At 41.6% G+C, this 15,581-nt stretch overlaps 1 protein-coding gene across 4 annotated transcripts; it reads right to left on the bottom strand.

The window, feature by feature from the left end:
* Positions 1–136: 136 nt before the first annotated feature.
* Positions 137–13,627, bottom strand: LOC141556790 (uncharacterized). 4 transcript variants are annotated; one of them, XR_012486641.1, is made up of 6 exons: positions 13,365–13,627; positions 12,344–12,525; positions 8,292–8,418; positions 6,795–6,890; positions 1,695–4,459; positions 137–654 (listed from the first exon to the last, which is right to left on the bottom strand). XR_012486641.1 is itself a non-coding variant. In XM_074291562.1 (6 exons), exons 3-6 carry the CDS (start codon positions 11,847–11,849, stop codon positions 3,057–3,059), a joined length of 1,704 nt encoding a protein of 567 aa, XP_074147663.1. In that variant the 5' UTR covers positions 11,850–11,860; positions 12,344–12,596; positions 13,365–13,627; the 3' UTR covers positions 2,901–3,056. The 4 variants fall into 4 exon arrangements, 3 of the variants coding, with proteins under 3 accessions (XP_074147663.1, XP_074147673.1, XP_074147686.1); XM_074291562.1 differs by lacking the exon at positions 137–654 and adding an exon at positions 11,772–11,860 and having other exon boundaries at positions 2,901–4,459; positions 12,344–12,596; XM_074291572.1 differs by lacking the exon at positions 137–654 and adding an exon at positions 11,772–11,860 and having other exon boundaries at positions 2,901–4,459.
* Positions 13,628–15,581: the final 1,954 nt, after the last annotated feature.

Below are 15,581 nucleotides of genomic sequence, written 5' to 3'. Positions count from 1 at the left end.
GTTTTGCTCATTTCAATCAATTTCCATTTCCATATCCCCATCCTTCTCTGAATTCTTCCTATCTTCCTATGTCACATCATTCAAATATGTTCATCATCACAATTTGTTTCTATATTCTCCAACTAAACAACACCTATTTTGTTTCTCTTTTACACCTACATTTTATTTTGCTATTTAAAAAAAAGTATAACAAAAAAAAGCCACTGCAACAATGATTTTAGTGTAGTACAATTTTTGCTTCTCTTCAGCCCTCAGAGTTCAAGCCTTCCAGCAAAGTATCTGTGTCATAAAGTCTGAACATTTTGATCTACTATCAATAAATCCTAATACCAAACAGCTTTTTAGAATAGTTGAACCAATTCATAGCTACATTCATTATATTATTGTGCCTCTAATTCCATAACCCCCCCGCAACACTATTTCCAGCTTTGGGGGTCATTTCTACAAATCTGATAGATATAAGCTGAACCGTCAGAGAGGAAACCTTTCATTCTTTTTTTTTTTTTTTTTTTTTTTTTGAGGCTGGGGTTAAGTGACTTGCCCAGGGTCACACAGCTAGGAAGTGTTAAGTGTCTGAGACCAGATTTGAACTCAGGTCCTCCTGAATTCAGGGCTGGTGCGCTATCCACTGCACCACCTAGCTGCCCCTGAAACCTTTCATTCTTTTTTTTTTTTTTTTTTTTTTTTTTTTTTTTTATTATATATATATATATATATATATATTTTATAATATTATCCCTTGTATTCATTTTTCCAATTTACCCCCCCTCCCTTTATTCCCTCCCCCCGACGACAGGCAATACCATACATTTTACATGTGTTACAATATAGTCTAGGTACAATACATGTGTGCGAATATCACTTTCTTGTTGCACAATAAACATTAGAATCCGAAGGTACATGCAACCTGGGCAGACAGATATTAGTGCTAACAATTTTCATTCCCCTCCCAGTGTTTCTTCTCTGGGTGCAGCTACCTCTGTCCATCATTGATCAACTGGAAGTGAGTTGGATCTTCTTTATGTGAAGATTTCCACTTCCATCAGAATACATCCTCATACAGCATTGTTGTTGAAGTGTAACAGTGATCTTCTGGTTCTGCTCATTTCACTCAGCATCAGTTGATTTAAGTCTCTCCAGGCCTCTCTATATTCCTCCTGCTGGTCATTTCTTACCGAGCAATAATATTCCATAACCTTCATATACCACAATTTACCCAACCATTCTCCAACTGATGGACATCCATTCATCCTCCAGTTTCTAGCTACAACAAAAAGAGCTGCCACAAACATTTTGGCACATATATGTCTCTTTCCGCTCTTTAGTATTTCTTTGGGATATAATCCCAGTAGTAGCGCTGCTGGGTCAAAGGGTATGCACAGTTTGATAACTTTTTGGGCATAATTCCAGATTGCTCTCCAGAATGGCTGGATTCTTTCACAACTCCACCAGCAATGTATTAGTGTCCCAGTTTTCCCACATCCCCTCCAACATTTGTCATTATTTTGTTCCTGTCATCTTAGCCAATCTGACAGGTGTGTAGTGGTATCTCAGAGTGGTCTTAATTTGCATTTCTCTGATCAGTAGTGATTTGGAACACTTTTTCATGTGAGTGGATATAGTTTCAATTTCTTCCTCTGAGAATTGTCTGTTCATATCCTTTGACCATTTATCAATTGGAGAATGGTTCAAACCTTTCATTCTTAAAGCATTTTAATAAAATACACACACACATATTTTGCCTGAATATGGCAAAAAATGTTTCACAAGCTGCATAGTTATTTATTTAGGAATGATGTGCAAGTTTCCTCATTCACCAAAGCTCTAGCTTGAGAATTTTCCACATTTTGCTGAGTCTCCAAATTGCCAATCACACACAGAAAAATTGGTGATGTCACCTGAATTATTAGCCTAATCTGAACCTGAAGACACAAGAATATGTGGCATTCCAAAAAGTTATCAAACTGTGCATACCCTTTGACCCAGCATGGCTGCTATTGGGCTTATATCCCAAAGAAATACTAAAGAGGGGAAAGGGACCTGTATGTGCCATAATGTTTGTGGCAGCTCTTTTTTTGTAGCTAGAAACTGGAAGATAAATGGATGTCCATCAATTGGAGAATGGTTGGGTAAATTATGGTATATGAAGGTTATGGAATATTATTGCTCTGTAAGAAATGACCAGCAGGAGGAATACAGAGAGGCTTGGAGAGACTTACATCAACTGATGCTGAGTGAAATGAATAGAACCAGAAGATCGCTGTATACTTCAATGCTGTATGAAGATGTATTCTGATGGAAGTGGATATCTTCAACATAAAGAAGATCCAACTCACTTCCAGTTGATCAATAATGGACAGAAATAACTACACCCAGAGAAGGAACACTGGGAAGTGAATGTAAATTTTTAGCACTACTGTCTATCTACTCAGGTTACTTATACCTTCGGAATCTAATACTTAATGTGCAACAAGAAATGGTATTTACACACATATATTGTATCTAGGTTATACTGTAACACATGTAAAATGTATGGGATTGCCTGTTATCGGGGGGAGGGAATAGAGGAAGGGGGGGATAATTTGGAAAAATGAATACAAGGGATAATATTATAAAAAATTCTAAATAAAAAAAATTTTAAAAAATAAAATAAAATAAAAAAGAATATGTGGCATTGAAGGGTAGGGTTCATCTTCAAGCTTCTCTTGATCTTCCCAAAGGATTTAGAGCTGGAAGAGATCTGGACCCTAACCTGAATACACAATTAAAGTTAAATTACTTTGCCAAGGCCACAGGGGTACAGAACCAGAATTTTAACCCATGTCCTCTGACTCCAAAAGTAGTAATCTTCCCATTGCATCAGGATTGCATGACCAGATGAAAAGGAAGGCTCCAATATGCCCAAGAAACTGCTATCCCCAAAGACAACTTTTATTTTACTTTCCTCACCCTCCCTACAGGATTAAAGTAAGACAAGGCATCAGCACCACATTATCTTCTCCCAGTATTCTGTCCTTAATTCATTTTCCTCCTTATTTTAATGGCTTCACATTTCATCACAGAACTGGTAAAAACCAATCAGATTTGTATCTAAAAGCCTTTCCACACTGGTTATATTCATAAAGTTTCTCTCCAGTATGGATTCTCTGATGTCCAATAAGAATTCTCTTTTCCCTAAAAGTCTTTCCACATTGGTTACATTCATAAGGTTTCTCTCCAGTGTGGATTCTCTTATGTGCAGTAAGAGCTCCCTTGTCCCTAAAAGTCTTTCCACACTGGTTACATTCATAAGGTTTCTCTCCAGTGTGGATTCTCTTATGTGCAGTAAGAGCTCCCTTGTCTCTAAAAGTCTTTCCACACTGGTTACATTCATAAGGTTTCTCTCCAGTGTGGATTCTTTGATGTGCAGTAAGAGTTCCCTTTTGTGCAAAAGTCTTTCCACACTGATTACATTCAAAGGGGTTCTCTCCAGTGTGGATTCTCTGATGTCCTGTAAGAGCTCCCCTTTGTGTAAAAGCCTTTCCACACTGGTTACATTCATAAGGTTTCTCCCCAGTGTGGATTCTCTGATGTACAGTAAGAGCACCCCTTTGTCTAAAAACCTTTCCACACTGGGTACATTCATAAGGTTTCTCTTTAGTGTGGATTCTCTGATGTACAATAAGAATATCCTTTTTCCTAAAAGTCTTTGCACACTGGTTACATTCATAAGGTTTCTCCCCAGTGTGGATTCTCTGATGTACAGTAAGAGCTCTCTGATTTGTAAAAGCCTTTCCACACTGGTTACATTTATAAGGCTTCTCCCTAATGTGGCTTCTCTGATGTACATTAAGAGCCCCCTTTTGTCTAAAAGCCTTTCCACACTCATTGCATTCATAAGGTTTGTCTTCATTGTGGATTCGCTGATGAACAGGAAGACTATGCTTATATTTGAAAGTCTTTCCACATTGATTGCATTCATAAAGGTTCTCTCCAGTGTGGATCCTCTGATGTCCAGTAAGAGCTCCCCTTTGTGTAAAAGCCTTTCCACACTGGTTACATTTATAAGGTTTCTCCCCAGTGTGGGTTCTCTGATGTGCTGTAAGAGGTCCCATTTGTGTAAAAGCCTTCCCACACTGGTTACATTTATAGGGTTTTTCCCCAGAATGAATTCTCTGATGTGCTGTAAGAGGTCCCCTTTGTGTAAAAGCCTTTCCACACAGGTTACATTCATAATGTTTCTTTCCAGTATAAATTCTCTGTAAATATCTAGTAAGAGCTCCACTTTCCATGAAAGCCTTTCCAATTCGCTTATCTTCATAAGATTTCTCTCCAATGTGGAGCTTCTCAGGTTCATCACAGATCTCTTGCCAAGTGAAGTTAGCAGGACCATCACTGATGAATCTTGGCTTGAGAGATTCTATCACTGAAAGGCTTTGCTTTGTGATATGTTCCTTCATTTCAAGTCTGATCTCTTTTTCTGGGGGAAAAAAAAGACAAAAAATGATTAAACAAATATAGACACTACACATGCACACATGCATGCAGGCATGTGCTCACAGAGACACACTCAGACCCACACATTTATATCCCCTTCCCTCTATCAGTAGAAAAGAAACTCAGTTATTTTCCATTTACTCGGATAAAGAGCAAAATCCTAATGGAGCAAAATCAATCATTTACAAATCCCATTACCTGACATCCTAAGGATGGTTGCATTTCTAATGAGCTTCATGCACAAATATATTGGATCCTCACAGTAAACAAAGGCCTTCAATAACAAAGAAAAGGCCTTCATTCTCACTGGGTGCACAGCTCAGGCGATCAGCTTAGAATGCTTGGGTGACTTTAACTCAAATCCCAGCAGCAGAGAATGAAATCTGGATCCTGTCATTGGAAATGCTCTACCTTTAATATTTGACAAGTTAACTCCATTGTCAATACTTTCTGTCACTTTCTGGTGATAACTATCACTTTTATTTTTTTCCCTATTACATTATCTGAGGTCACATTCAGAATACTAACACTTCTTTTTTGCATGTTGATTTTTTACATTTCATCTAAGACATAAGTGATTTTTGTTCTGCTCCATTACTTTTTTTTTTGATGTAGCCACTAATTGTTCTTTTTTAAACAATTATCATCACATTCCTCTACATATCCTTTTAACAAACACAATTTTAAAAAAAATCCCCAAGGGATTTAAACCCAAAATTTTTCAATGGCACCTTAAGTGGTAAAATGTGCTCTAGGACATGTATGTGCATTATCAACCTTACCAACTATGTTTCTGCAATGAATTCAAATGACCAAGATTAGAAAAACACAGCTTTATGAGAACATGCAGTGATTACATCAAACCCTCAGGGCTTCTAATTATGACACATTCTTTTAATTTTTCAACTTGGCACAAAATTGCTTCCAAAATTCCAGGAAGTTTGGACATTCAAGTACAAATGGCCACAGGCATCAAGGGACCCTCAATATCTGTCTCTCATTGCCCCAGAATAGTTCTCTCATTCCTGGGTTACCAAGTAATCACATGTGATCAAGCCAGTAACCAGCAGATCTAGATGTTATCTGGCTTTCCATTCTTGCAGCAGTGAGGTCAGACTACCTGAAAACCATGGTCCCTAGCAATGCAGAATAGAAGCCATCATGAAATCATCATGAAAGTCTACAACCTTTCTACAAAAATGGACTTGACATACCACTCACTGAAATGCTAAGGTTATTTTCTAATTTGGGCATATCCTCTGTTTATGTTACTCTTCTTCTATCTGGAAGTTTCTCAAAGGCATTCGTTGGCAATATGGGTGGATCAGTCATAATGTAGCCACTTTACAAGTGGTAGAAAAAAAACAGAAAAATATCGGTGAAATTCTATCCTTTTAAAGGTTGCTTTGCATTATTAAACATTATTATAGGAAAAAAAAAGCAATATTTGCAAGTGACCTTTCAATGCATTTGTGTTCTTATTAATGCAATATTTGTCATAAGCCAATAGAAAAATAAATATTTTAAATAATAATTAGCAAAAAAAAATTGGTTAGAGTTTTAAAAAGGGAACCTCCATCTCTCCATGATACCTTGTCTGATTCTTCTATTTTCCATATGTGTGACCATTTTCATCATATCAGTTTCAGTATCAGAATAGAGCTGGGGGGCCAGTGGAAAAACTGTAGATAGGACCTGGAATCAGTAAGTTTTTTTCACATCTCAGGAGCTTGCTAGTCTGTTTTCCTCAGTTTATCTCTAAAATGAGCCTAATATTAGCACCTAAGTCCTAGGGTTTCATGAAGATAACATGAGATCATGTTTTTCTAGTGCATGACACACAGTAGGTACTGTATAAATGCTCACTGTTGTATTTCATTTTGATTATTTTCTCCCCAATTGTGCTCTCCTTAAACCATTATTATCCTCACTAATTAGTGACTTCCTAAGGCACTAAATTTAAACAATTTTCCTGGTCCACAGTGGATTTCTACATCGTGCTGATAGATTGCTCCACAGTCTGTGACTCTTTTGGCTCCTTCTGAAGAATTCCACTGCCCCAGATTTCAAGCAATGACTCTTATAAGATCACAGATGATCACTGGGAATTGGGACCCACAAGGCCATGGAGTGCAAGCCACTCATTTTCTAGATGGGAACCTGAGATTCAGTGACTAGTCCAGGAAGCCACTGCCAAAACATGTCTGAAAATATTCCAAGGCTGCTCTTCCTCCCCCAAACCAAGCTTTTACTTCCTGGTGGCTCCTAGAAGTCCCTTGTAAGCACAACTCTCATGTCCCTGCTTTCTCCTCACTCACCTGGAGGGCAGCTCCTCCGGCCTTCTGGGTGCAGCATCCAAGGTACTTCCCTTTGCTCAAAATAAGAGATCACATCTTCTCTGGGAACTGGAAGCCCTGGGCATGGAAAGCAGTTAGGGACAAAGGAGAGGAGTTTGAAATTTAGCTCCTTTTATGGAATGGGGTGAGGATCCAGAGCTGCTCCATTTTGAGATTCACCTTATTCTATTCAAACATGTGAGTCTATGGTCACCCACTAGTGCTTGTAATGCTAGTAACCTGTGACAGGGTTTGCCCCATCATGCTGTTTTACAAGGTGTTTTGAGAAAGAGACAGATGCTCTTCCCCCACCTCCTATCCTGTTACGTTCCACTGTGGCAGAAATGTCTAACTCCATACCTGGGTTAAAAGGGTTCTTGGGCCTGAGCCGCCTCGCCAAGATCCAGAGGGATCTAGTCCTGGAACCCATTCTTCATAGAAGGATAGACTTATTGCAGAGTTTCCATTATCTAGAAATTATGTGGAGCCGGTAGGGCGGTGGAGGGACACATGGGCATAGAGGCAGGAGTACCTGAGCTTAAATTAGGCCTTGAATACTTAGTAGCTTAACCCCTTGGTAAGTATATTAAACTGTTTACCTCAGTTTCCTCAACTCTCAAACAGGAATAACAACATCACCTAACAGGCAAGCTTAATATGTTAAACAGACAAAATATTTTGTTTTATCTTTAATTTACAAAAAAGCATTTCCAAATTTAGTAAAATGAAAAAAGATCATTGACCAAGAAACAGTTAATCTGCAGGACACAACTTGCTGTTCCTATCAAATAGACAACAAAATTATAAATGAATGTTTTTTTCCTTCACTTTCCTGCCCCCACCCTACAGATGTCTGCCATTACAGAGAACTATAGCAGGTATATGTATACAACCATGCAGACACATATATGTCAAATTATACTCAACATATTCCTAGAGATCAGTTCTTCTTCTGGATGCAAATAGCATCTTTGTGCTTTTTCCTTACTTTGCTTACTTAGAATAACAAGTTACTTGCTGGAAATTGTTCTTACACAACATTGTTGCCACAGTGCTGGACAGAAAGCATCTAGCACAGCAAAGGAAATGCTTCTTCTCTCCCATTTCCTTCCCACCACCTGTGCTAGAATGTGAGGGCAATAAGAAGGAAGATTAAGGACAAATTTCCTGTACTGGGGATAACTAGATACTAGGGGCTAAAATTTATGCCTATTTAAAAGAATATTCCACATACTAGATCCATCCCAAAGAGCAAAGCATGTAAGTGAAAGCAGCCTGGGACATTTTCAGAGCTTTGGCAGATGAATTCGTGTCCTCTGAGATGTGCTCCGATCATCCAATGTAAAGACATATAAGAGGACCCTACTGCAGACCAGCACTTTCTTCATTCTAACTAATACTGTCCCTCCAAACCCTATACGCTAGGGAATGACCATATGCTCTTTACAGATTCAGAGTTAGCAGGGGACATGTCCTTACCCAGGGACAGCAGGTTCCGGGCATTCTCCAGCATGACCCCCTTGTACAGCTCCTTCTGAGGAGGGTCCAAGAGGCCCCACTCCTCCTGGGTAAAGTCCACAGCCACATCCCTGAATGTCACCCACTCCTAAAGCAGGAAAAGTCATGAGATATAAAGGTGAAAGACATTTCAGAATTAGGATTGGGGGAATTCTAACCCTTACTTTACAGTAGAGAAACAAAGCAGAGAAGGGATCTGCTCAAAGGTCAGATCATTTCTGAGTGTCAGATCAGCTCCTGGAATGAGGGTCAGGAAGACTGTGAATGAATTTGCCTGAAAGCATTTATAGTGTTGTGACTGATGGTGTAGGGTTTGTTACCAAGGGATGGCAGGTACCAAAAATGGGGGTTCAGCCACATGAAGAATTTGCCACGGCCATTCTCTCTGGGAAAAGGAGGATTTATTGAGAAGAATAGTTATAGACCAAGTGAAGGGATACGATAATGGTAAATGTGAAATACAGTGGAAGAGCCCATGAAAGACAAGTTCCTCAGTGGAACTCACAATTACCCAGTAGAAAAGGAGCCCTCCATGAGGTTGGGGAAAGCACTTAGCTAGCTACCTGCTGAAAGGGTAACTTATCTGTAAGGAGAAGTGGGGTTGGGAAGCAGAGTAGAGTTAGGGGAGATAACATGTGACAAAGGTTGGGGGAAGTAAGGAATAAGAAACCAAAAAGCAGAGTGTCCCTGCTGACTGTCCCAAAGGAGGGTAGTCACCATAGCATGGCCCACAAGTAGGTCTTATCTGATATAAGATGGAGACCACCCTAACCCAACCCAGAGCCATCTCTAGGAGCAAAGCAAAAGTTTATTATATGTTCTGCAGAAGAGTATCTCCCCATTTGGGATGCAAAGTTTGAGAGTAGGTGTTATAGAGCCCCAGCAGGAAAAATTCCCCTCCCACCCTGCTGACCTTTCATCCCACTGGCTGGGCTTCAGGTTTAAGAGAATCCCCCACAAGGCAAAAGGCAGCCAATTAATTCAGATCTCCCCTACCTAGACAACACCTGATTGGGCAATGGAGAGTGCAGGGATTTTCCAGTGAGTCACTGGATTCTATGGGAGGTGACACTTGGGCCTGTGTTAGCTTTGAGGTGGGAGGAGCTTTGCTCAATTTCCTGAGAGATCTCACCCCATGCCATTCAGAGGGATAACTGTTCTCTGATTCTTTCCCTCCTCCCCCCCCCAAGAGAAGCTACTACAAACCTCTTTGCTTTACAAGCATCCCACAGTCCCCTTTTCCAACATGAGGTGGGGCTAATGCACTCCCAACCTGCTTTGAAGGAGAAAGCTCAGTTACCTCCTCATTACTCACTGCCTCTACTTCTTTGGGGCTTCTCTGGCTGAGCTCTCCACTCTGTCTTTGAATTGAGGGCCTCCTTCCCACCCAGATGCCAGTCCATCCTTCTGGAACCTGTGGTTTCTCTAGTTAATTGCCAAGTGAAGGAGATAGAGAACTTACTCTTCCCAAAGAAAATAAAAGAGAATAGGCAGGGAAGGAAAATATACAAAAGTGAAGGACAGCCTGGGGAAATGAAATAAACTACAATTAACAATCAAAGAAAATCTGCCCCTGGCTTAAGGAAAGTGTACAGAAGGGAAAGAACCTGCCCATGGACTTAGGCCCTAAGGATGACAGTGTGTGGGACAAGACCTCTGGCTCCAATACATCAAATAGATGAAGGAGAGTTCTCAAAGCAAAAGCAGAAAGGCATTTTATTATGATCTCCAGAGAAAGGGCATCTCCCTCCCCACAAACAGTTAGGCAAGGAGAGCCAGGGCCCAGTTAACAGACAAGAATTATGTTGGGGTCTGGGCTAACACTCCCTATAGGCTGGATCTTTGCCCTGATTAGCCAGGACAAATGGCCTCCCATTCTAAATCACAAATGAGGAAAACTTTCAACCCAACCACATCTTTGGGATTACTGAATTGCCTTACATGGGAGGTTCAATGCCAAGGTGGCCCCAGCAATTTCACAAAGCAAGGTCCCACTCCCTGTAAACGACATGATTCTGGAGAAAGAAACTTGGCTCACAGCCCACCTTCAAGCAGTCTTTAGAACAGTCTCCATCTGTGAGACAGCTTTCACAGTTCACTTCATTCAATAAGTTCCACAGAAAGACCCAACTGGTTAAAAAAATGGGCCCAACATGAAGGAAATTCTGGGCAGAGAAAATGAAATTCCAATGGGAAAAATCCACAGATCACCCACAGAAAAACTAAACCCGGAACCCAAAAACAAAACCCACTGCTACCAATGCCAGGCTGATAGTGGTCACCTTTAACAATTCAATTCAGAAGTAAAAGGTCCGACAAGTCATGAGACAGACCTTCTCATACAATGGAACTGACTGAGTTTGGAACAGTGGAAGACAAATGCAAACCAAGGAGATAAGGGGAAGGGATAGAAGAATGGGTTCCAGAGAGCAGTGAAACTAAGGGAGCAATCCAGGGTGACCTATCCTGCAGATGGGAGCAGAAGAATAAGAGACCAAAAAAGTGCATATTCCATAGTAAAGGGGAGTCTGACATCCAGTAAAGGAGACTGAGAAGAAGGGTTCAGAATATAGAAGGAAAGCCTAGAAGAGAATTATTTCCTAAAAACTTAGAGAGAATCCTAGAAGAGAGAGTGGCCAATAGTGTGAAACGCTAGAGAACAGGATAGCAAAATGGGAACTGAGGAGATGAGTTCCATGGATTTAGAAAGAGAAGACCACCTGGGAACTGGGGGAGGAAGTTGGAAAAATTGAAAAGATGTAGAAAGGAAGGAGGCCTGAAGAAGTTCCACTGATGAATATTCTTAGAAGAAATAAGGGACTTCACCCTGAAGCTTAGGAGTTTAGTACCTGAAAAGGCAGGATTGAGATTTCTAGGAGAATGTGGAAGAAAAGTAAAGAAACAAGAGAGGGTAAATATCAGGAGAAAATCTTTCCAGCTATGGAGCCAAGTTCTCCCTGACACCTGCTGTGATGAAAGGTATTCAGCAAGGAAGGCATCATGAGAAAGAGGAATCTGTGAGGGTGGCCTAGAGCCAATGGCAGAAAGTATCTAGAAGACAGAACTCAGAATGGATACCTTGGAGACTTTTGACTGTATGAAATGCCCAGGGAAAAGAGAAAGACCAGAGGAGTAAAGTGGCTATGACTGAGAATGAGAATGTAGGTAAAATAGAAAGGGAAGAAGGACAATGAGGAGTAAAATTCTCTTTGGAAAGGGGAAGAAAAATGGAAGAAATTAAAAAAAAAAAACTAAAAAAACTAATGAACAGAACTAGTTGAAGGGCAAGAGAGGAAGGGAAAATACAAGAGAACTAAAAAGAAAAGGGAGATGAACAAATGTAGAATGACATGAAAACAGAAGAGATGAACAAATGTCTAAAGAAATTGAAGGTAAAAGAATTGTGGCATCTTCTAAATGGGACAACAGAGAAATACGCACATTTGTCACATATGGAACTTCTATAAAAATGAACCACAGGATACAGAGATGTGGCAAAGGCAGAAATAATTCATACATCCTTTCATTCCCTAAGGAAATAAGATGGACATTGATTCAGGGAACACTGCCAAAAGATATAAATGTAAATGGAGAATTACAGTGACATAATAAATAATGACTGGGTCAGAGAACAGATCTCAGAAAAGATAACACTAAAAAAAAAATTGACTATGTTTAAACAATGTCCCCAAATTTCTAGGATTCTGCTAAAGTAGTCCTGGGGGAGAGGGGGAAGAGATGAACTAAATCTGTATTCTAAAAAAAATAATAATAATAAAAATAGAAAAACAAATTGGTAAACCCCAAACAAGTATAAATGACAAGATAATAAAATTAAAATCTCAGTAAATTGGTCAAAAACCCAGAAGAGCTGAGCAGTGTTGTTCCTACTGTGTTATCACAATAATCATTTTTATAAAGGAACAATCCGTAAGTTCTTGCCAGATTCACACGCCATCCTCCATGTCAAGGGAAATGGTTTTGATGGCTGATTTTGGATGGGCCGCACTCACCTGAGGAGGTCTGAGGCTTTCAGGGTCCATTCCCTCTGGCTCCAGGCTCCCTCTGGACATAGCAAAGTAATCAAGGTAACTCCATTTTGTAAAGCTCCTCCAACTGGTCCCTAGTCCTTCTTCTCCAGAGTCCTGCTGTCCTCATCCTTTCTGGCCCCACCAATGTGGCAACTATCAAATGTCTGGATAAGAGAGGTCACACCTAAGGTTTTTAATTCTATGCTTTTCTGAGGACAAGATAGTCCGGAGTCACCTGGAAAGTGCAGATAAAATACAGTCTAGGATTGAGTTCTGAGGGTTCACAGAGAGAGGACAGAGACAGAGGGGAAGGGTCTGGGAGGCAAGACAGACCAATACATCGTTATGCCACAATTGCCTTTTATTGTCTTGACTCAGTTTCCCTAATTGTTCTGCTCAACTCTGAAAAACCACCCTTCCCTTTTTATCAGAATATTTTTTCTCCAGGTCACTAGATAAACAAAAGTGCTCCCGGGGGACAGAGGAGCCTGGGAGGGCTGGGGAGGGCTGCCGGCTCGCACAGGTGGAGCTGGGACTCGGAGTCCTTAAAGGTAAAGTGCAGACAGGGAGACACAAGGACTCAGCCCAAGAACCCCGGGTTCAATTAAGGGGGAGCAGGAAAGAGCTTTGCTCAGTGGTGTAAGGGGGGCTCCTGGGGGTCGGAAGGCAGGACTCGAGGATCCCTCAAGGGTTTGAGTCTGAGGAGAATCTGAATCTCTAAACAAGAGCGGGGCCAGGGAGAAGGGACGCCTGGGTCCTGATCACCAGGCAGAAATCGGGACTCCCGGAATTCCAGGGGCAAGTCGGAGGTCTGGGAGGCAAATCTGGGCGGGGGGAGCCCGGAAGTGCGGCACGTGGTGGGGAGCTCTCCGGCAGCGAGGCGTAAGGGAGCGCTCCCGGGAGAGCTGGAGGACTCTCTTCCACGAGGTCAAGAGGAGGAGGAGGGAGGAGACCCAGAGGGTGCGGAAGCCCGCAAGGCGGGGGGACGCCGGCTCCGACCTACCTGGGGGCTGCTCGCAAGGTTCCGGCTTCCCGAAGACAAAGCGATCGGAGCTCCCCGGGACAAGGAGAGAGCCTCCCGGGGAAGGGAGGACGACCCAGGGCAGGCGGAAAGATCGCCGCTCCGAGACTTCAGGCTTCCCCCACCCCCTCGGGAGGGTCCTCTTGCTGCTCAGAGCCCCGCCTGTTCATCCCCCAGGAGGGTGGAGCCTTCTCCTCTCCTACCCGAGCCAGCTCTGCAAGCCACGGCTTCTTTCCCAGCCTATTCCTCCCGGACTTCCCCACGTCCGTCTTCTCCCCGCCTTTTTTCTATCTTCCCCCCCCCCTCTGGAGCTCCCTCCAGTAACTCTTCTTGAACCCCAGACTCATTCACATTTACTTTGGTTTTTGACACGTATCCAACTTTCCTACTTTTCCTCTTCCTTGGCATCGTCTACTCCTGTTTTTTGTTTTGTTTTGTGTGTGTGTGTGTGTGTGTGTGTGTGTGTGTGTGTGTGTGTGTGTGGTGTTGATCTGTGCATTTTTCCAGTCTATTTCATGACTGCTAAAATTCATCTGGTCTAAGGGGACACTTGCCAAGCTTCTTGCCTTGGGGTTTGGGCCTGGCTGCTGACCCGGGGCGGCCTGAGTTCTCAGTCCTGCTTGGCTGGGGTGCAGCCTGCTCCTTCCTGGCCTTGGGGCCCCCTGTGCAGAACAGAACCTTCCCCTGATCCCAGGGAGACAGAGCTTTCCTGCTGAACTTCTGGGCTGGAAACATGTTTCACCGTGTGCTTATGTTGGTTCTCCCTCCCCCGGGGATTTCATTCTGAGGCATTATTTTATAATCTGAAGTGAAGCTGGTAGAGTTCTCGCCATGCTCGGCCATGTTGGCTCCACCATGTTGGTTATTCTTTGGACTGGGAAACGAGTTCTGGAGAATACATTGGGAGGGGAGGACAGAGTAAGAACAGGACATTGGAGAGATTTGGTCAGGATAAAAGAGGAAAGGAACCAATAGAAAAGAAGGGCATGAATTCATCATTAGTGAGCAGAGTTTCAGAATAACTGGTAAGAATAGAGTAGAAGGAGTGGAATCAGGCTCTAAGAAGGAGCACTGGTGGGAGAAATGATCGGTGAGGGAGATAGATCATTACTGCTCAATGCTCTCCATTCAAGTCCAGCTTTATAGTAGGTGGTATTATGTAGCAGAGGGTCTCTTATCCAGGAGGTAGGGTTATAATTGGTGGAAGAGGGGAACATGTAGGGTCCAGTATGCCCATCCTAATGAAATTTGGAGCTTCCCCCAAGCTAAGGAGTAGCCATCCCAGAAAGGGACATAGTAATACTTAAGAAAGAGCTTAGGAGCTTTACTGTGATTATAAAAGTCCTTTTATAATTATAATGTTTACATTCATAGGGACCCAGTGTAGGGTGCCCAACAGATAATTCACTGAATATCTATTAAATACCTGCTTCCCTAAATGTATCATGGGTCTCCTTATGGGGCAGCTCCTTTAGTGACTTCCCACCAACTCTTATAAATCAATCTATCTCCACAGGGTGTTTTCTGTATGATAGCTGTTCCCTGCAGAAAGAAAAAAAATATAGATATAGATATAGATATAGATATAGATAGATATAGATATAGATATAGATATAGATACAGAAGAGAAACTAGAATGGAGGTAAAAAACACAGCTGGTAACCATAACTGTGAATGTGAATGAGATGAACTCACCTATAAAAATGTAAGGAAACAGTAGAGTGGATTAAAAAACAGAATCTATTTGACACAGAGAGACACATGCAGAGTAGAGGTTAAAGTGACCTTTGAATGCAATTGTGTACATTATTAATGCTTAACTTGTCAGGAGTCAATAGAAATTTAAATATTTTGAATAATAATTAGCAAATAATTTTGACTGGTTAGAGTTTTAAAGGTGAAATTCCAGATCTCCATAACAGCTTATCTAATTCTATCTATTTTCTACATGTGTGTGACCATGTTCATCATATCCGTTTCAGAATCATAATAGAGCTGGTGGTACAGTAGGAAAACTGTTAATCAGCCCTTGAATCAGGAAGACCCCGGTTTTCTTCCCATTTCAAAAACTTGCTAGTCATTTTGCAGGACCTCTGTTTTCCTCAGTTTATCTCTAAAATGAGCCTAATATTAGCACTGAAGGCCTAGGGTTCTCATGAAGATGAGACCATATACATTTAGTGCACCACACAGAGTAGG

The sequence above is a fragment of the Sminthopsis crassicaudata genome, chromosome 1 (assembly GCF_048593235.1).
Source record: "Sminthopsis crassicaudata isolate SCR6 chromosome 1, ASM4859323v1, whole genome shotgun sequence".
NCBI lineage: Eukaryota > Metazoa > Chordata > Mammalia > Dasyuromorphia > Dasyuridae > Sminthopsis > Sminthopsis crassicaudata.
This window is presented reverse-complemented; position numbering and strand designations above follow the sequence as displayed.

What these genes read in the sequence shown, in the direction of transcription:
- LOC141556790 (XM_074291562.1), bottom strand. Translation starts at nt 11,849, where the DNA reads ATGTATGAATTATTTCTGCCTTTGCCACATCTCTGTATCCTGTGGTTC. An exon ending in AAGTTCCATATGTGACAAAT is followed by an intron (nt 8,419 to 11,771) that starts GTGCGTATTTCT and finishes TTCCTGCTTTAG; the next exon opens with GAGTGGGTGACATTCAGGGA. An exon ending in CCGGAGGAGCTGCCCTCCAG is followed by an intron (nt 4,460 to 6,794) that starts GTGAGTGAGGAG and finishes TTTTTCCCCCAG; the next exon opens with AAAAAGAGATCAGACTTGAA.